Raw genomic sequence first — 20,809 nt, 5'->3', positions numbered from 1 at the left:
GGCACCTCCAATAGCACACTGGTTTCATAATGACCAAGAGGGAAGACTTCCCTGCTCTCCTTTCAGAAGCATCATGTTAGTTAGAGCTCAAAATATTTCTGGAGGCAGTGACTTATCTTGAAGATGACATGTAAGGACTGGCTGCCAGGAGCACCATAAAGGTAGTACCTTCTGTGCACCCCTCTGATGTCATCAGTTCCTGACTCTGAGAGCTGCTCTTCGGAGTGTATGGTGGGGAAGAAGAAAGCTAGTGTATTAGACCAACATTTCCAAACCTGGATGCCTAAAAAATTAAGTTCCCAAACCCATATTTAGGCATCTATATAAAAGTTGCTCTCTTTTAAGAGGCGTTAAGCACCAGCAGCATGGATGCTTTAGGTACTCAGCCCTTTGAAAACCAAGCTACTTTGATTTAGGTGCCCAAATGCAGATTTAGAAATCTAACTCTGGCACCTGCATTTGATCACTTTGGTCTCAGATAATGAATGATGATAGAACATAAATAAAGGCTGATTCAGTGTAGGGGAAGGTTAAAACTAGGTAGTAAGTGAACTTGTCAGGTTTGGAGGGAAATGAGCAGGGGAAGGAGGAAAAACAGAAGATGTGTTTTTTGTTTTCTTTCTTGAGAAAGTGGGAGGTGTCTGTTTTTGTTTAAAAGCTAGGATATGGAAAATTTCAATATTCAAAATGTACATATTTTGATAAACTATTAAGATGTGTATAATTAACTTGAGTGACCTCTTGTGACTCTGTTGCTTAAACCTTCACTTCACATATTGTTTGTTGCTCTCACTTGTTGTGTTTTATCATATTTAAATCGTAAGGTCTTCTAGGCAGAAACCACATCTTTCTTATTTGTTTGTAAAATGTCGAGCACAACTTTGGATGCTCAAAAACTAAAATATTAATACCATAAAGGATGGTTAACTTGGATATGAAGTTTTAACTTAAGGTCCCTGGAAAAGAGTTTGTTTTCTTTCAGCAAGGAAACATGCCTACAGCAAATAGTAGGACATATTGGCACTGCTGCTATTAGTATTGCCTATACAGGGGGATTTTTATTTAATTTCACCGCAAACCTCTAACGTAATTACTTCATGTCAATTTGTCACTTTCCTTCTCGACCTGCCCTGAGGTTTCAATATCCCAGCACTGCGACATGGGCTTCTAGTCTGAAGCAGAGTACTCAAACACAGTGAATATGTTTAAAAAGGAGAGAGAAAGTTAATGGCTGCAGTGATTTTATGGATCCATTCTCACAAGGTCTGCAGACTCCATACCATCAATCAAGGCTGTGTTAGAAAGCCATGCAATGTGGAATACCGTTTACATTGTATCTGCTGCCACCGGGGTCTGTGGTTGCTGCTGGCTTCAGAAAACCACTGAAATGAAAGCAAGTCGAGGAAAACCCTTTCTTCTATTCTGCTTATCTGTTTAAATACCAGCAGGTGTTAAAGCAGCAGCAAGAACAATAAAACCAGCTGTGTGTGTTATGGGTAAAGTCATTGAACTTATTATAGGCTCTCTTTGCCTGGCTCAAAGCTTTAATTAACTCCAGTGGGAGCTACTCACAGAATGCAGTAGGACTAGAGAGCCCCCTTTGGATGAAAGTCAGTGCAATGTTGCTAGGGTTTTGTTTGTTTGTTTGTAAGTGATAGCACAGGATCTTGAAGCGATTACAGTTCCTACATAGATTTTGAAGTTCCCCCACTGAAACAAAGCTTTCTACAGCCCTGGAATGGCTAATTACCATTACATCAATCTCCTACCAAGTTGTGAAGAATAGGAAACAATCAACTTGGATTTTGATCCAAGTTACACTGGTGTAAATCAGGAGTAACTCCACTCAGGTCCATAGAGTTACACCATTCTTGCTATTAACAATAGATGGGGGAAAAGAAAGGTTATTTTATTAATAAATGAAGGTCACTAAGAAGCAGAGAAACTGTACATATTCTTACATTTAGCTGAATATGTATTATGTTCATCTGTTATATTAAGTTATTAATTATTAAATGTAATATACAGGTAGGCTTTAAATGGTCTTACAATGTGCATTTGGGGTTATAAAAATGACCACCTGTTGACATTTTATTTTATTTTATCTTGACCAGACTGTCTTTTCCTAAATATTTCGCTGACATAATTGCAGCCACGTGCACTAATATAGCATTTGATGTATATAATTTATGTTATAGTGCATACAGTTGTAAAAATCTTGTGACAAGAGACAAAGCAATCTGTTCAAATTATATCAGTGAAGAAAAACAATGACAAATTTTTCGGACTCAGTCATGCCACTGAGACCTAGCCCCATGCACAAAGAGTTACTGGGCACAGACTGGCCCTAAATGAGTTTTTATCCTTGATCAGGTTAGTGGAAGATCTGAAACAGTTGAAAAATATGGAGCAATAGACCACTTTTTACTCACCTGTGGGAATCTCCTTTACTAACGAAGGCTTTTCCCTTCTGCAAAGCATCAGCTGTGCAGTCTTTAATTTCTCCCTGTAATTCCTCATGCTTCATTGCCAAGATAGGCAAACTTAAACCCTCTGAGTTAAGGAGCTTAAGGTAAGCTTCAATACCTCCAAGAACATCAAATGCCTGCCAAATGAAACACACTTTTTCAGTATTTCTATTTATAATATACATTTATTTTGTACAAAGCAAATGTATTAGATGGACACTCGATGTTTTTCCAAAAATGATCACTACTAACTTAATTTAGGACCTGATTCTGATCTCATTTAGAGTGCACAAAGGAATAAACAGGTGTAACCCCGCTGAAGTCTACAGAGTTATGTGGGAGTACATGAGACCAGGATCAGATTTTGAGTTTAAAAGCAGAATCTGTTTTCTAGAAATAATCAGAGCAGTGTGATTCTGAGTCTCAGCCAAAGTGGCTTGAGCAATGTAGATGAAAATATTTTAGAACCCCATGTATTACTGGACCTTTGGCACACTCATCAAAAAATGTATGGTACATAGACCCAAATTTATTACAAATCCTGTGTTTTTGTGTTTAAAATTCATCCAGGGTATATACAAGAGTTAAGTCCCACTGAACTCTTATTTTGAGAAGCAGGGGAAACAAATTTTCCATATCAGGTAGTTGGTATTATTCATATTATCTATTTTCCCATTGCACAAGCAAAAGTTTCTATTTCACAAGCAAGGAGCAAATGGGGCACAATGACTTAGAAAAGACAACAGACACAGGCAAGAAAAGATTATGTTAATGCACAAATATTATTAGATAAATAGAAATGTGCCAAGTCCAAAATGCCCATAATTGGCTTTACCTTACCAGGGAAATATTCTCTGCTAGTAGATATTTTATAGTTATGCAACCTCAGAAGAAACTCAGTTAACAAAGCAGAAAAAAAGTGTAATTGCTCTAACACTAGGACCTAGGACATGATCCCAGGATTAGGTTGTAGTGACAATTATGAAGAAAATGCTTAGTGCAGTACTACAGAAAGTGATCCAAGTGATCTGTTCTAGCAAATTCATTACCAACAGAATCATTAACTAAGTTCCACATGTAAGATCAGCAAAGAATCCTGTGGCACCTTATAGACTAACAGATGTTTTGGAGCATGAGCTTTCGTGGGTGAATACCCATTTCTTCAGATGCATTTGGTGGAAATTTCCAGGGGCAGGTATATATATGCTAGCAAGCAAGCTAGAGATAACGAGGTCAGTTCAATCAGGGAGGATGAGGCCCTGTTCTAGCAGTTGAGGTGTGAAAACCAAGAGAGGAGAAACTGGTTCTATAGTTGGCAAGCCATTCACAGTCTTTGTTCAATCCTGAGCTGATGGTGTCAAATTTGCAGATGAACTGAAGCTCAGCAGTTTCTCTTTGAAGTCTGGTCCTGAAGCTTTTTTGCTGCAGGATGGCCACCTTAAGGTCTGCTATAGTGTGGCCAGGCAGGTTGAAGTGCTCTCCTACAGGTTTTTGTATATTGCCATTCCTAATGTCTGATTTGTGTCCATTTATCCTTTTCCTTAGAGACTGTCCAGTTTGGCCGATGTACATAGCAGAGGGGCATTGCTGGCACATGATGGCGTATATTACATTGGTGGATGTGCAGGTGAATGAACCAGTGATGGTGTGGCTGATCTGGTTAGGTCCTGTGATGGTGTCGCTGGTGTAGATATGTGGGCAGAGTTGGCATCGAGGTTTGTTGCATGGATTGGTTCCTGAGCTAGAGTTATTATGGTGCGGTGTGCAGTTACTAGTGAGAATATGTTTCAGGTTGGCAGGTTGTCTGTGAGCAAGGACTGGCCTGCCACCCAAGGCCTGTGCAAGTGTGGGATCATTGTCCAGGATGGGTTGTAGATCCTTGATGATGCGTTGGAGGGGTTTTAGCGGAGGCTGTATGTGATGGCCAGTGGAGTCCTGTTGGTTTCTTTCTTGGGTTTGTCTTGCAGTAGGAGGCTTCTGGGTACACATCTGGCTCTGTTGTTCTGTTTCCTTATTTCCTCGTGCGGGTATTGTAGTTTTGAGAATGCTTGGTGGAGATTTTGTAGGTGTTGGTCTCTGTCTGAGGGGTTAGAGCAGATGCGGTTGTACCTCAGTGCTTGGCTGTAGACAATGGATCGTGTGATGTGTCCAGGATGGAAGCTGGAGGCATGAAGGTAGGCATAGCGGTCGGTAGGTTTTCGGTATAGGATGGTGTTAATGTGACCATCACTTATTTGCACCATGGTGTCAAGAAAGTGGACCTCCCGTGTAGATTGTTCCAGGCTGAGGTTGATGGTGGGGTGGAAGCTGTTGAAATCGTGGTGGAATTTTTCCAGAGTCTCCTTCCCATGGGTCCAGATGATGAAGATGTCATCAATGTAGCTTAGGTAGAGAAGGGGCGTGAGTGGACGAGAGCTGAGTAGCGTTGTTCCAGGTCGGCCATAAAGATATTGGCATATTGTGGGGCCATGCGGGTGCCCATAGCAGTGCCACTGATCTGGAGATATATATTGTCATCAAATTTGAAATAGTTGTGTGTAAGTATAAAGGCACAGAGCTCAGCAGCCAGTTGTGCTGTGGCATCATCAGGGATAGTGTTCCTGACAGCTTGTATTCCATCTGTGTGTGGGATGTTTGTGTAGAGAGCCTCTACATCCATGGTGGCTAGGATGGTGTTTTTTGGGAGGTGACCAATGCATTGTAGTTTCCTCAGGAAATCAGTGGTGTCACGGAGATAGCTGGGAGTGCTGGTGGCATAGGGTCTGAGTAGAGAGTCCATATATCCAGACAGTCCTTCAGTGAGAGTGCCAATGCCCGAGATGATGGGGCGTCCAGGATTTCCGGGTTTGTGGATCTTGGGTAGTAGATAGAATAACCCTGGTCGGGGCTCTAGGGGTATGTTGATTTCTTCTGGTGTTAGTGTAGGGAGTGTCCTGAGTAGATGCTGTAGTTTCTTAGTGTATTCCTCAGTGGGATCTGAGGGAAGTGGCCTGTAGAATTTGGTATTGGAGAGTTGTCTGGCGGCCTCCTTTTGGTAGTCAGACCTGTTCATGATGACAATGGCACCTCCTTTATCAACCTCTTTGATGATAATGTCAGGGTGGTTTCTGAGGCTGTGGATGGCATTGCGTTCTGCACGACTTAGGTTGTGAGGCAAGCGATGTTGTTGTTCCACGATTTCTGCCTGTGCACGCCGGCAGAAGCATTCAATGTATAGGTCCAGACTGTCATTTCGACCCTCAGGAGGAGTCCATGTGGAGTTCTTCTTCTTGTGCTGTTGGTGGGAGGGCACCTGTGTATCAGTGCACTGTTCAGTGTTGTCCTGGAAGTATTCTTTGAGTCGGAGACGGCGAAAGTAGGCTTCCAGATCCCCACAGAACTGTATCACGTTGGTGGGGGTGGCAGGGCAGAAAGAGAGTCCCCGAGATCGGACAGACTTTTCTTCTGGGCTGAGTGTGTAGTTGGATAGATTGACAATATTGCTGGGTGGATTAGGGGTACCACGGTTGTGGTCCCATGTGGCAGGTAGGAGTTTAGACAGCTTACAGTCCTTTTTCCTTTGTAGAGAGGTGAAGTGAGTAATGTAGATCTCCTGTCTTATTCTAGTGAAGTCCGTTTGTATAGAAGTTTGGTTATTAATGAGAGTCTCCAGGTTGGAGAGCTCTTTTTTGATGTTTTCCTGTTTGCTGTATAGGATGCTGATCAGGTGGTTCCTCAGTTTTTTTGATAGAGTATGGCATAATCTCTCACTGTGGTCTGTGTAGTATGTAGATAGCAGTGGATTTTTTACCTTTAGTCCATTTGGTATGATGTCCATCCGTTTGCATTTCGAAAGGAAGATGATATCTGTCTGTATTTGTGCAAGTTTCTTCATGAGGTTGATGGATTTCCATTCCATACGGCTAAATGCAGTGCCTTGCATGGTGTCAAGTATCAGAGGGGTAGCCGTGTTAGTCTGGATCTGTAAAAGCAGCAAAGAATCCTGTGGCACCTTATAGACTAACAGACGTTTTGGAGCATGAGCTTTCGTGGGTGAATACCCACTTCTTCAGATGCATGTGGTGGAAATTTCCAGGGGCAGGTATATATATGCTAGCAAGCTAGAGATAACGAGGTCAGTTCAATCAGGGAGGATGAGGCCCTATTCTAGCAGTTGAAGTGTGAAAACCAAGAGAGGAGAAACTGGTTCTGTAATTGGCAAGCCATTCACAGTCTTTGTTCAATCCTGAGCTGATGGTGTCAATTTTCTCTTTAAAGTCTGGTCCTGAAGTTTTTTTGCTGCAGGATGGCCACCTTAAGGTCTGCTATAGTGTGGCCAGGGAGGTTGAAGTGCTCTCCTACAGGTTTTTGTATATTGCCATTCCTAATGTCTGATTTGTGTCCATTTATCCTTTTCCTTAGAGACTGTCCAGTTTGGCCGATGTACATAGCAGAGGGGCATTGCTGGCATATGATGCCGTATATTACATTGATGGATGTGCAGGTGAATGAACCAGTGATGGTGTGGCTGATCTGGTTAGGTCCTGTGATGGTGTCGCTGGTGTAGATATGTGGGCAGAGTTGGCATCGAGGTTTGTTGCATGGATTGGTTCCTGAGCTAGAGTTATTATGGTGCGGTGTGCGGTTACTGATGAGAATATGTTTCAGGTTGGCAGGTTGTCTGTGGGCAAGGACTGGCCTGCCACCCAAGGCCTGTGAAAGTGTGGGATCATTGTCCAGGATGGGTTGTAGATCCTTGATGATGCGTTGGAGGGGTTTTAGCTGAGGGCTGTATGTGATGGCCAGTGGAGTCCTGTTGGTTTCTTTCTTGGGTTTGTCTTGCAGTAGGAGGCTTCTGGGTACACATCTGGCTCTGTTGTTCTGTTTCCTTATTTCCTCGTGCGGGTATTGTAGTTTTGAGAATGCTTGGTGGAGATTTTGTAGGTGTTGGTCTCTGTCTGAGGGGTTAGAGCAGATGCGGTTGTACCTCAGTGCTTGGCTGTAGATAATGGATCGTGTGATGTGTCCAGGATGGAAGTTGGAGGCATGAAGGTAGGCATAGCGGTTGGTAGGTTTTCAATATAGGGTGGTGTTAATGTGACCATCACTTATTTGCACCATGGTGTCAAGAAAGTGGACCTCCCGTGTAGATTGTTCCAGGCTGAGGTTGATGGTGGGGTGGAAGCAGTTGAAATTGTGGTGGAATTTTTCCAGCATCTCCTTCCCATGGGTCCAGATGATGAAGATGTCATCAATGTAGCGTAGGTAGAGGAGGGGCATGAGTGGACGAGAGCTGAGGAAGCGTTGTTCCAGGTAGGCCATAAAGATATTGGCGTATTGTGGGTGCCCACAGCAGTGCCACTGATCTGTCATCCTCCCACATACCAGTTCAGTGCCCTAACCACCAAGTTTTAGTCAGTCTCAGTCTGTCTCCTCTGTTGGCGCTCTTTGCATAAATAAAAATGAAATATGCATTGGGCTAGTGAGAAAGAGACTTACGCTATAGCCCAGTGGTTAGGGCAATCACTAATGGGATCTGGGTGATGCAGCTTCAAGTCCATGTTCCAGTGAACATTGAATTAGCTATCCAAAGCAGAGCAGCTTCAAAAGGAGAGATTGAGAGAGACCCACTTCCTGATTCAGGTTATGGGCTAAAACCTCTATCTCCCAGGTGAGGGCCCTAACCACTGGGCTATTGGTTATTCTTAGCAGAGTCTCTCTCTTTTTGGCTGTGATCAGAAATTCTATCCTCAACCTGAGAAAACTTTCCTGATGGAAGTTTTGTTGAAACTGGTATATTCCCTACAAATACCATTTTGCCAGAAAATTCCCAACCGGCTCTAACCAAATCCTGCCCCTTATTATCTGAAATAATGATTTTGAAAACTGATTACAAATAGTGTTGCAGCATTCCATGCTGCTTTCCTTTTTATAGGCTTTTATATCTAATACGGCAAGCAGAGAGATCCAATTTTTTCTCTAAGTCCTGTAAATTTAGACTGGGATCTTAAAGTTTCAGTTCACTCATTATAATTAATAATACAGACAACACAGGCCAAATTATGTTCTCAGTTACAACATTAAGCTCCCAGACTAATACAATGAGTATTCCCACTCTACTCAATTTTTGCTCACAAATTTTGTTTGCTGTGCAACGCCATTATGTTCAAAATATTCAAAAACAGTGTGTTAGTTCTATTATGATCTCTTCTATTGTGTTTCTCATGTGGAGAACTTCCAACAGAATTAATTTCCCATTTAACATATTTAACTTATGCACAAAAGAAAAAAATTAATATAATGGGAATGGAGAGGTGTATATTTGTTAAATGGAAAACTAACTAACTAAATTGCATGTTTATACAATGTTCACCAAATTTAGGCCCTGATCCTGCAAACACACACATACTTAGCTTTACACAGGGGAACAGTCCTATTGGCTTTAACTGGCTGAAGAATGCTATTGATTTAAGGTTTTAGAAAGAAGCAAGATGACTCCTGAAGGATTGTTTAATAAAAGAAGCTACTTTTGAAAACATTATTTTAAAATATGTGTACTTTACAGAGCAATATCGTAAAGGAAATGGACTTTGATACAGACTAATGTTTTACTTGTTTGAAAGAGCACTGCAAAGATTCTTAAAACATTTATGGAAGTGGAAGGACATAAAAACAAATGTACCAAATAAAATTTTTAAAAGTAAAATTTCACAGAGATTTCTAAGAGCTTTCTCAGCCAGACTGCTACAGCATATTATGCCTGAACTAAAGAAGCAACTGAGACCAGTCCATCAGGTGCTGAGTCAGTGGAGAAATGACAAGCCCTGATACTTGAATTTACCTAAACACCTAAGAGATAAGCTCTTCATCACCACTGAAGCTGAGGAAAAAAGTGGACAAAAAACCTTGAAACTGAGGCAGTCATGGAAAGACAGATGAGAGGGAACAAAAAAAAAGCAGCTCATTCCATAATGAAGAATGGAAAACACTAAATGCACAACAGAAGAGGAATTCACAGCATTGGAAGAAACTCACAGTAATAGAAGCAGCTTAGGCACAAAGCAAGCACCAATAAGAAGGTCAGAAAGAATCCTTCACCCTCAGCACTGCTGTGCAAGGAGATGCCATAATCAATCCTTAAGCTTCAGTTGGTGAGATAAAGTTTTGTACAGGTACTGCCACAAACTGAGTTAATTTTCTTACTGAAAATTATTTTAATTCAGTATTGAGATAGTATAGTAAACTTTAAGAGATTTATTAACAGTTTCTCTTGTTTAACTCTGATTAGCAGGACAATGTATACCTGGAGATGACATGCAAACTGACTCAAGTGAAGGAATACAGAGCTACAGTAACTGGGACTCACTCTTATAGAAGGTGTAAATCTTTTGTTGGAATATTCATCAAGAGGAGCGCAACAGAGAAGATTGCAATTGAACAAATACTGTTTTACTGCCTCTTTTAGACCATTTTCTTTGCAGAATGAACAATTCAACACTAATAACTTGAAGTTACCATGATTTAATTAAGAACATTTTTTATGAACAAACAATTCAATAACCTCTTGTCCCATCTGAAGGAAGTGATGATAGGTACTCAGGAGGACCCTTGTCCAAAAATGTGAAATCCTTTTCACCTGTGCTTAACATAAAGAAATTCAATTGCCACTAGCTCAAAGCAATAATGAAGCACAGTTTTGGCACTTTAAAGACATATTCAAGATTCTTCTGCAGAACTGAGCACCTGGCATGAGCCCAGGAATCAACAGGATTTGCTTATTGTGTGTAACATTCATTACATAAGGAATTTTATTCTTGAAGACCGTATTGAAGAGATTAAATTTAGAAACCAAAAGAAAGGTATACAGCACTCCAGAACAAACATAGGTAGTTAAAAAGGCAGAAGGAAAAGGCCTCTGACTGTCAGATTTTATGTAAGTATTGAGAGCCTGTATAACTAATCAGCTGATATATTTGTTTCTTGATAAAGATCAATGGGGGAAATGTAAAGTAAAAAATACATATTATCACTGTCATGTTATATTTCTCAAGGAGGAATTTGAACAGAATGGCAGCTGGGTGGGTGACTTTTTTGAAAAAGGACCAGCTGAAAAATCAGGTGGTCTCTGCAGCTCCCTTACTAGCCAGATTTAAGTGCTGTCAAAGTCCCTCAATCTGACTCATCCAGGCTGTCAGATAATCCCATAGGGTTGCGCTGTCTGCATTCTCAACTCCATCTTGCTAACTACATCAAGTTATGGCTGCTATACAGAGATTCATATTTATCCCATGTTCAGTGTCAGTCACAAATGGGAAGCCATGGTTCACTCACATTATCTGGGTTGAGTGTTCCATGGCAGATGCAGTGCTGGTTGGCAGCCTATACCCTTTCTATTTCACTGTGGTTTCAAGAGCTTTGCAAATTCTTTAAATTAACTGTGCAAAAGCAACCTCGTGTCCACTGCAGTCTTTTTTCAAACATCAGCATTAACATTAAACAGTTAGATTGATAATAATTCACATATTCCTCTAGTTCCTTTAATCAAAGGACTTCATAGCATTAACAAAACATTAATTAACCCTTGCAAACCCCTATGAGATGGACATTTTTAACCCTATTTTAGAGATAGGGAGAATGAAGCACAGACTGTTTAAGTGACTCCCATAAAGGTCAGTGGAAAAGCTCAGAACAAAAAAATAGGGGTCCAATAATGCCTTTCGCTCAAGAGAAGATGAAGAAGCTGTTTTGGTTACTGAGAGCTGCTGTATTACTTTTTATCCTCTTCCCACCTTAGCTAGTTGAGTGGATGCAAATGTATTGTGCTATACAGGCCTGGAAAAGTGAGGAGGAAAAATACAGACATGAAATATCCATAGTCCAAATGCACATGACAAACTTCAGATAATTTGCAGTGTTGTTGTAGCCATGTTGGTCCCGGGATATTAGAGAGACATGGTGGTGAGGTAATATATTTTATTGGACCAACTTCTGTTGGTGAAACAGACAAACTTTCAAGGTACACAGAGCTCTTCTTCAGGTCCATGTGGACATTTTAAATGTGGACCCGTTTATGATTCCCTAGAGTAAGCTCAGATCGGTTGTGTAATAGAAATCCGTCTACCCAACAGTTTTGTTCTGAATATTGTCAGAGATTTACACAAATATTTTACGCTTGGGGAACTGAGACACAGTGAGATTAAAGCCAAAATGTTTCCACTAATTTGGAGGGCCCAATATGAGATATGTAAGGCCTGATTTCTCAGAGTACTTATGTTTGTAGCACTTCAAGAAATGCAGCTGTTATAATCTAAAATCTTTCCACTGAACATGGGTAAAGTGTGATTTTTCAATAGCTTATAAATTGTCAAACTTTGGGTAGATTTTCACAAACAAAAAGGTAAATCCTTGACACAAAGACCACACCCCTGCCCGAACTGAAATCCTTGTTCTAATGCATGGGGGCACTAGAACCTTTCAAAGAGTTTTTTAACATGGGCAAAATAACTTATTCTTCCCTAGCATTTTTATTTTTGGAAACGGTGGAACTGTTTGGATGAAATTAAAAAAGAAAAAAAAGCAGATAGCTGGCACATAAAATTTCAGCCCAAACAGGTATTATAAGCAACTGAAAACAGAATCTTATGGGAAGTGTCCGGTAACCTTAATAATAGGTGACACTACCAGCCCTGCCTATAATACACATTCACACACAAACAGAAAAAGAAAAGAGGGAGAAAAACTAAATATTGTCTATGATCTCTGTCACACAGTAAAAATTGAGATTCTCCAAAACTAGAGTTTGTAGAAACAGAGACAATCATCAAAAGGACAAATGCTTCACTTTACCGTATTTTAACTAAAAGATACAGAGTTAATAGCCTGCTGTAAGCAGGACTGGCTCTACAGTTTTCGCTGCCCCAAGCAGTGCACCAAATTAGCTGAAGCTGTGGCGGACAGCTAAATATAGAAGCTGCTGCTGAATTGCCGCCACTGCAGAAACGCATGTGCCACCCTAAGGGCACATGGACTGCCCCCCCCGTCCACGGCGGCAATTCGGCACGCTGCTAGGGGCAAAACAACAGGGACGTGCCGCCCCTTGAAGATTGCCGCCCCAAGCACCAGCTTGGAATGCTGGTGCCTGGAGCTGGCCCTGGCTGTAAGGCAGAATCAGAGACAATATCAGCCGTGAAAATGTATAACCACATAGGAAAACCATTCAAGAACTGTTTATACTGCCCTTTGTTACTGGAGTAATTCCAGTGCTTATTTTATCTGCAAGCAACATAGATGGAGAGAACATAATCAGCTTACACCACTGTAGATACAATGACAGCATTGACTATGATGACTAAAATAAATTAACGGGAGCTGTCATACAGTAGTCTGTCATCAAACAAACCAACCATCAGTGCACTTGAGGTAACTAGTAGAAAGACATGCATGTAAAAAAATCCAAAATAAATTCCCAATCTTGCTTCAGGACCCACTACTACAGGCCACTGTGCCTGGGAAAATTCCAAGTGAAGTAAGTGGGACTTTACAGGAATCCTTATTAACAGATCTCATACAAGGTCAAGTACTAAATTGCTAACTGGATATAATCCTCTCAATATACCCAAAATGGAATAATCCAATCTATGAACAACCTTTGCTTAGTTTTAGAAGTTCTTGAGTATCAAATAGTGTCACAGGTTGCTAGTGATAGAGGTTTCTGAAAGAGGTGGGGTTTTCGGGGTGGACAGTTCTCGTTTGTGGAACTTGTTCATTCTGACAGGTTTATGCATAGCACAAGATTTTTCAGCAAAACTCTGCTATACCTTGGTCCAAGCCTTTGGAGGTTTTTATCCTGTCTGGTAAGCAGCAATTATTGACAAGGTTATGACTAAAGCAGATGGTGTTTCCACCCTGCCTTTGAAGAGGGTGTGCACACAGTATACATAGTCCAAATTTAATGCCTTCCTAAGGTTAGACTTTTTTATTAACAACAAAAGCAGAGTCTCACCAGTTTACTTCAATACCTCTTATACTCTGTGTGGATCCAGCGAGATTCATCTGCTAGTGTGACTCAGCCATAATTTCACTGCTCCATCATGCAGGGTTCAAGCACCTGACATCAAGAATACCTCAGAACCGAAGAACTGTTATCTTGTGATACACTTTTCTCCCTGGAGCAATGCCCAGGATTTACTCTCCAGTTTATTTTCTTCTGAGCAACCCATTCGTGACTCAACAACCCAAGTCTCATGTTCAATGATTTGACCTCTTCATTGCCTCCAGCAATAATTTTTTCCTGGCCATGGGCAAGTTCCATGCACCTCATACTTCTGTGGAGCCCATGAGGGAACAATTTTTTTTTCTATCTCACGCCAGGACAGAGGTTGGTGGGTGTCACTTAACGTCAGCCCATCTGAACCCTACTCCTCAGGGAATTAAAAACAAGCAGTCCCCATGGACGTAGGTGACCTGAATGGGTTCCACTGCCTGAAGCAGTTCAATTCTTTCTAAGCCCTCCTGCAATGAAGTCTGGAACATCCTGAGCCCCATTAGCCCGATATTGTCGCCACCTCTAGCTGCCTGGGTAAACTGCTTGGAGCCCTGGACCTCAGGCTCTCCGCAGTAGTACACATTTCACCACAATTACACTCCATTGAATGACAGAATTGTTGCATATACTCCTGTTGACCAGTGAAACAGAGAATGAGATAAGTACATATCTTTTCTTTTTAGATAAGAATAGTTGCATGGAAAAATTGCATTACACAATGCACATTATGAATACAGCTCTATCAACATAAACTCTTGCAGCATCACTTACTTTTCACAAAGGCAGGACATTCTACCAACCACATGACAAGTTTACTGCATGACAAGCCACACATCCATCCCCAACCTTCTGTTCATTCACTATATTTGTTCATTTCAGTGTGAAAGATTAATGTGGAAAAACAATAACAAACCTAGCAAAAATGACAAGAGTTTTTACAAAATGTAATTAAAAACAATGTCTGCAAGCAACAATGTGGACATAATACTGGTGAGCATGGATAACTCTCCTGCCTCTAGAGCCATTGTTGGCTTTTTGGAAAACAAATATGAAAAAATCCAAATGTCATACAGAAGGAAATCCAAATGTGAGGACCTGTGTATGTATTTACAACCCCTAATCTCTCCACTTTATGGTCACTGTTCATTTAAGTGTCTGATGCTTCAGATCCACTTTGAGTCACTCATATTAAAAACAGTATTTTATTTTTTAAAATTCTTTGATTCATCTTATTTCTTCCCTGATCCTGCCTCGTCTTTCCTAGCTGCCCTCCCTGCCTTGAGATCTTTTGATTGTAAAGGAAGATATTCCCTGGACACATCCTCTCCTCGCTCTACTGCCATCTGGCTCTTCCCAGCCTTTTTGCTCTCAGGAAAGCTCCAGGGCTTGTTCCAATTGTTTCTCTGTGTCTGCTTAGTCATGACTAATTAATATACTGAAATAGGAGCAGGGACTTCATTAACTATGTTTTTTTAATAAAGCAACATGTATGTCTGTTTATTTTTAATTACATCCACTAGAGCAGAGGTGGGCAAACTACGGTCCATGGGACCCTCCTGCCTGGCGGCTAGCCCCAGGCCCCTCCCTCTTTGTTCCCCCTCCCCACAGCCTCAGCTCACTCCACTACCGGCACAATGCTCTGGGTGGTGGGGCTGTGAGCTCCTGGGGCAGGGCAGCTGCAGAGTCTGGCCTGACCCGGTGCTTTGTGCTGCGCGGTGGCATGGCTGGCTCCACCTGGGCGGCATGGCTGTAGCACCACCAGCCACCAGTGCTCCAGGCAGCATGGTAAGGGAATGGGGGGGTTGGATAGCAGGCAGGGGGCAGGGGACTGGACAGGGGTCAGCGCAGTCAAAGGGTGGGAAACAGGAGTTGAATGGGGGCAGAGGTCCCTGGGGAAGCAGTCAGGAAAAAGAGGAGGGGTTGGATGGGGGGGCATGGGGCAGTCAGGGGACAGGGAGAAGGGGTGGTTGGATTGGGCAGGGGTCCTGGAGGGCAGTCAGGAATGAGAGGAGAGGTTGGATGGGGGAGCAATCACGGACGGGGGTTCTGGGGTCTGTCAGAGGACAGGGAGTGGGGGAGGTGGATGGGGTAGGTGTCTGGGGGGGTGTCAGGGCGAGAAGCAGGGCGGTTTGATGGGGACAGAGCTGGGTCACAGCCTCCCCTAACCGGCCCTCCATACAATTTCCAAAACCCAGTGCGGCCCTCAGGCCCAAAAGTTTGCCCGCCTCTGCATTAGAGTCTGTGAGCGTGTACAATCAATACTAAATCATAACTTACAACACTCACAAACCTTGCAAAAAAGTCAACTAAAATGCAAAAATAAAATTCCTCTCATTCAAGCCGCTATCCTCAATAAAAAGCTGAACAGCTACGTTTTGCAATACATCCTGAAGGCTAACAAAACTGAGCTTCATTGGACCACAAGGAGGGGTCAATTCCAGAACCCAGCCTCCATAACTAAGAGCACCTTGCCTCTAATCCCCTCCCAGATGTCAAAATCAGGAGACTCATAGCTAGAATGACCTAGATGATTTTAAATGTTGGGATGATACATAAGAAAAGAGATGTTCTACCCAGTATCTAGAACCATACTATGTATGGCTTTATATATAATGATATATATGATTTGCACTAGACAACAAACCAGTAGCCCAAAGTCTATAAAGCATTACAGCTAAACAAGAGTATGATCCTGAAAACATTTAGCTATTTAACTCAATAGGACTATGATGGTTTGTAAAGCTACTCATGTAAGTAAATGTTTGTAGGGTCTCCTCCTAGGTGAGCAGCCTCATTGTGCCTTACTTGTCCTCCTCTGGGGTCTTCAGAGGGTAGCTCAACATAAAGACCACTGCAGAAATTCAAACTTGAGGTGACCAAAGAACAAATAACTGGGGAAAGGCAGACATGTATGAGAAAAGGCAGCAAGACACACACATGCAGCTGTGTCTTTGCTTGTGTTTGTGAAGTACCTAGCACAGTCAAAAAATACAATAATAAATAATAATAATAATAATAGTCCAAGCTAATCCAGGTTCAGATTTGATCTCACAAAGACCAAGCGTTGCCATGCATGTGAATGTTTTCTGAGCTAAGGTCTGGTCCTACAATCACTTGTGCAAGTAGCCTTTACTCGTGTGAATAATCTCACTGGTTTCAATGAGACTATGCATGAGCAAGGATTACTTACATGAGTAAAGGTTTGCAGGGTCAGCTCCTCTACATACTGGGTCCCAGTCCTGCTTCCACTGAAGCCAACTGGACATTTACCTTTTACTTCAGTGGGAGCAGGAACAGACTCATTGTGTACAGGAAGAGATAGCAGGTTTTTAGAGGTTTTTAAAAATTTTAATTCAATGCATTATATATATATGAAAACCAAGAGAATGGGTTATAGGTTAAAATACAGATGTGATAATAGCCGCCCCCCGTGCTCAAAATATAACTAACCATGAACAAAAGTCTTTTTTTAGTTCACTGTGCATTTATACAGATTTTTTTTTTAACAGAGTGGCTATAAATGTTATTGGAAATAGTCAACTTCTAAGATTTCTGTAAAAAATACAAAAATATGTTATCAAAAGATTGTGTCTATGGGCACCTTTTAACAAAGGTTTTGCAAGAACACTACAAGTATGGATGGATGAAGACTCAGTGACACTGTGAAGAAGGTACTCATTTCTCCATCTGTGAAATGGGGGCACAGAGAGAGATTATACGTTTTCAAATCCATCACAGCACTTGCTAAGTTGTTCCAGTGGTTAATGAACTCTGTTACAAAATTGCACCTCATTTCCAGCTTACATCTCATGTCTAGCTTCAGCTTCCAGTGACTGGATCTTATTATATGTTTGTCTGTGAGAGTGAAGAGCCCTCTATGATTAAATTTCAGTTCCCCATACAGATACCAATAGACTGTGATCAAGTGACCCCTTAATCTTCTCTTTGTTAAAATAAACAAACTGAGTTCCTTAAGTCCAGGGCCAGCCAAAGGGTAGGTGATCAGGGCAGTCCCCATGGATGCCAAATCAGCCTCTGAGAGGGTGCCACATTGCTCAGCTAGTTATTTATGTACTTGCTTCTCTATTTTATTTATGTGCTTGGCCAATCTGCAGTCGAGCCTTCTTTTTATCCACAGCTGGTCAATGTGCATGCATGTGTGTGAGTCTAACGTGGCTGGCAGAACAGCAAGGGCTGGCCATGCTTAAGCCTTTTGCTAGAGGGCATGCTTTCCAATTCATTAATCATTATCATAACTCTTCTCTGAACCCTCTCCAATTTATCAACATCCTTCTTGAACTATGGACACTAGTAGTAGACACAGTGTCCAGCAGTGGTCGCACTGGTGCCAAACACAGAGTAATGTAACCTCCCTACTTTTCTCGATATTTCCCTGTTTATTTATCCAAAGATCACATTAGCCTTTCTGGCCAAAGAATTACATTGTGAGCTTATGTTCAGCTGATTACCCACCATGTCCCCCCAAGTCTTTTTCAGAGTCAAGGTCTTGTGATTAGGGCACAAGCAGGGCCTCTAGACATTTGAGTGCCCTACACAGCCCCCCGGCAGGGGGGCTATGTGGGGCCCCAGGCTTTCCCCCCCCCCAGGGTGTGGGAGGCAGGAACTGCGGGGATCCACTTTTGGGGGCCCCACAGCCCAGAGGATTAGCAGGGGGCTGGAAGCAGTCCGCTCCACTTCCCTTGCCCCAGCCCTAGCCATGTCGCTCGAGGGAGGAGGCTTGGGGGAAGGGATCCCCTACTCACCAGCAACAGCAGAGCAGCCTGGCCCCAGCACACTCTACTCAGCCAGCTCCCAGTTGCAGTGCTCTGCTTCCCTCCGCCAGTGAGAGCCAGGGGCGGTCTTTTCCCCAACCTGAGCGACATGGGTGGGGCCGGGGCAAGGGAAGTGGAGTGGGCTGGGGCCGCGTCTCTCTGCTTCCCACCACCGGTGAGTGCAGGGGGCGATCCTTTCCCCGTACTCACCATTGGGAAGTGGAGTGCCATGGCTGGGAGCTGGTGGAGTAGAGCAGGCTGGGGATGGGTTGCTCTGCTTCCCACCACTGCTGGTGAGTGCTGGGTCCCTGGGGGAAGAGGTGGAATGGGGGCAGAGCAGGGGGAAAGGATAAGAGGCATGGTGGAGGGAGTTGTCCAGGGCCCCACAGCCCCTAGGGACGGCTGAGGGATAGGGCTGGTCACCAGGGCTGATGCTTCCACGTATGCAGCATGCAGCTGCCTAGGGAACCATGAAATTTGAAGCAAATTGGTGCCCCAAAGGACAGCCCTGGGTACGAGTCTAGGAATTAGTGAGACATGGATGCCCTTCACTTCCTCAGACTTCTTGTGTGACTGACCTTGGCAAGACACTTAGCCTCTCTTTGTTTTAGTTCCCCTCTGTAAAATGGAGACTAATTACTTCCCTATCTCACAGCATGTTCTGCAGATATACATTCAAGACTGTGAAGTGCTTTGAGCTCTACTGATGCAGTGAGCTATATAAGAACCTGATGGACCTGGTTCCCAGGATGGATTCCCACATCCTGTAAATATGGCCCATATTCTTTGTTCCTAAATGTGTGGCTTTACATTTGGCAATAATAAAACATATTTGTCTGCTTGCACCCAGCTTACCAAGAAACCCAAATCAGTCGGTATTCATCACCTGTCCTCTTCAGTATTTACCACTCTCCCAATCTTTGTGTCATCTGCAAACTTTATCAGTAGTAATTTAATTTTTTCTCTCGGGTTATTAATAAAAATATTAAATAGAGCAGGGCCAAAAACTGATCCCTGTGGAACATACCTTTTCAAAGACGATTCCCCGCTTACATTTTGAGACTTATCAGTTAGCCAGTCTTTAATCAATTCAATCTGATTTTCTATCATTCTAGTTTCTTAATCAAAATGTCTTGTGGTACCAAGTCAAATACCCTACAGATATCTATGTATATTACATCAATAATGTTACCTTCCATCAAGCAAATATCATTAAAAAGAAGTCAGTTTGTCAAGATCTATTTTCTATAAACCCATGAGGATCGGCACTAATTATATTTTCTTCTTTTAATTCTTTATTAATTGAGTCCCATATCAGCTATTCCATTATCTTGTCCATTAATTTGCACAATCCCTTGCATATCAGACTTCAAGAGCAAAGTAGCAGTCATACAATCAGATTATAATTATAGACTTGGCCTCTAACTAACCTTGTTAGCAGCACTAAAGAAGTCATTGGCCTCTTGTAACAAGGTTTTCCTTTCCTCCATACGATGGCACAACTCTTCTTGCAACAGATTTATTTTCTGATTTGAAAGCTTCAGATGTTCCTTTTCTGCGTAGTCCTCTGAAAACAGAATTGTGAGTGCTTCTGCTTTTAATTTTTCCACAGTGGAATTCCATTCCTAGAAGGAAGAGTGCTGATTTAATTAACTCCATGTATATAAAATGATCCAAAGGAAACTGTTGCATAGTAACATATTACAGTTATTGGCAAATACAATCATTTAATTTTATATGAGTGAAGGTTATAGCCAGCTAAAACAGAATTTCTCCCCAATGATTTCTCAGCAAAATGACAGCTTTAATGAATAAGAGTCTAGTGACAAAATTGTCAGAGGACAGTCCCACAAGCAAAAGAAGACTACAGCATGCCCCCTGGGAAAATTGTTCTGGATAAAATAAAAAGCAGCCCCAACCACACAGAAATCTGACTTTTTCCCCCCAGGTTTTGATAATTAATCCTTCTAATCACCACTCAGGGCCAGTTCAGATCACACTGGCATTGCAGCCTCTTTGGGGGCCTTATCCCGCCAAGACAAACTGAAATATTGCCACGATGCTCGCTGTTTGTGCTTCAGTGCCATATGGTAGGAGGCATATTAACTATTTTTGCTGAGAGCTCTGTGATGAATGATCATTTGAGTCAGGATCCTGCCCCATTTATCATGGCCTGGAAGGGACACATCACAGGTTCCTCTCCAATGGCCTCCATCAACTATTGCCCCATTCCAACGCCACAAACACACATGTCAGTTTTATTCTTTAAACATAAAACTTAGGCAAAACATCAAAACAAAGAAGCTCCTCCACCCCTCATGGGTTACAGATGTCACTGCACAACCTTCCTTTCAATTCCCCTGTTGCAGGGCCTGCTGCCAGAGCCTATCTGTCTCCTGTCACTCCTCTATGAACTGGGCCACTTGCTGAGTTTTATAATCACTTTGAGCCAGTGGTGAGCTGGAGCCGGTTCCTACAGGTTCCCAAGAACCGGTTGCGAAGATTAGACCTCCGTGGAGAACTGGTTGTTAAAGGGCTAGGGAGTG

The 20,809-nt window shown here is 42.3% G+C and overlaps 1 protein-coding gene across 4 annotated transcripts in view; it reads right to left on the bottom strand.

The window, feature by feature from the left end:
- CCDC141 (coiled-coil domain containing 141) overlaps nt 1-20,809 on the bottom strand; it is a 173,665-nt gene that overhangs the window by 85,763 nt on the left and 67,093 nt on the right. For all 4 annotated transcript variants that reach the window (XM_030580729.1, XM_030580732.1, XM_030580730.1 and 1 more), the window contains exons 8-9: nt 19,694-19,888; nt 2,433-2,605 (exon numbers count right to left, since the gene is read on the bottom strand). In XM_030580729.1, coding sequence (XP_030436589.1) covers nt 2,433-2,605; nt 19,694-19,888 — 368 coding nt within the window. The remainder of the gene's footprint in view (nt 1-2,432; nt 2,606-19,693; nt 19,889-20,809) is intronic.

This window comes from Gopherus evgoodei, chromosome 11 (assembly GCF_007399415.2).
Source record: "Gopherus evgoodei ecotype Sinaloan lineage chromosome 11, rGopEvg1_v1.p, whole genome shotgun sequence".
Lineage (NCBI taxonomy): Eukaryota > Metazoa > Chordata > Testudines > Testudinidae > Gopherus > Gopherus evgoodei.
The sequence above is the reverse complement of the archived record's forward strand: the minus strand, read 5'-3'. Positions and strand labels throughout refer to the sequence as shown.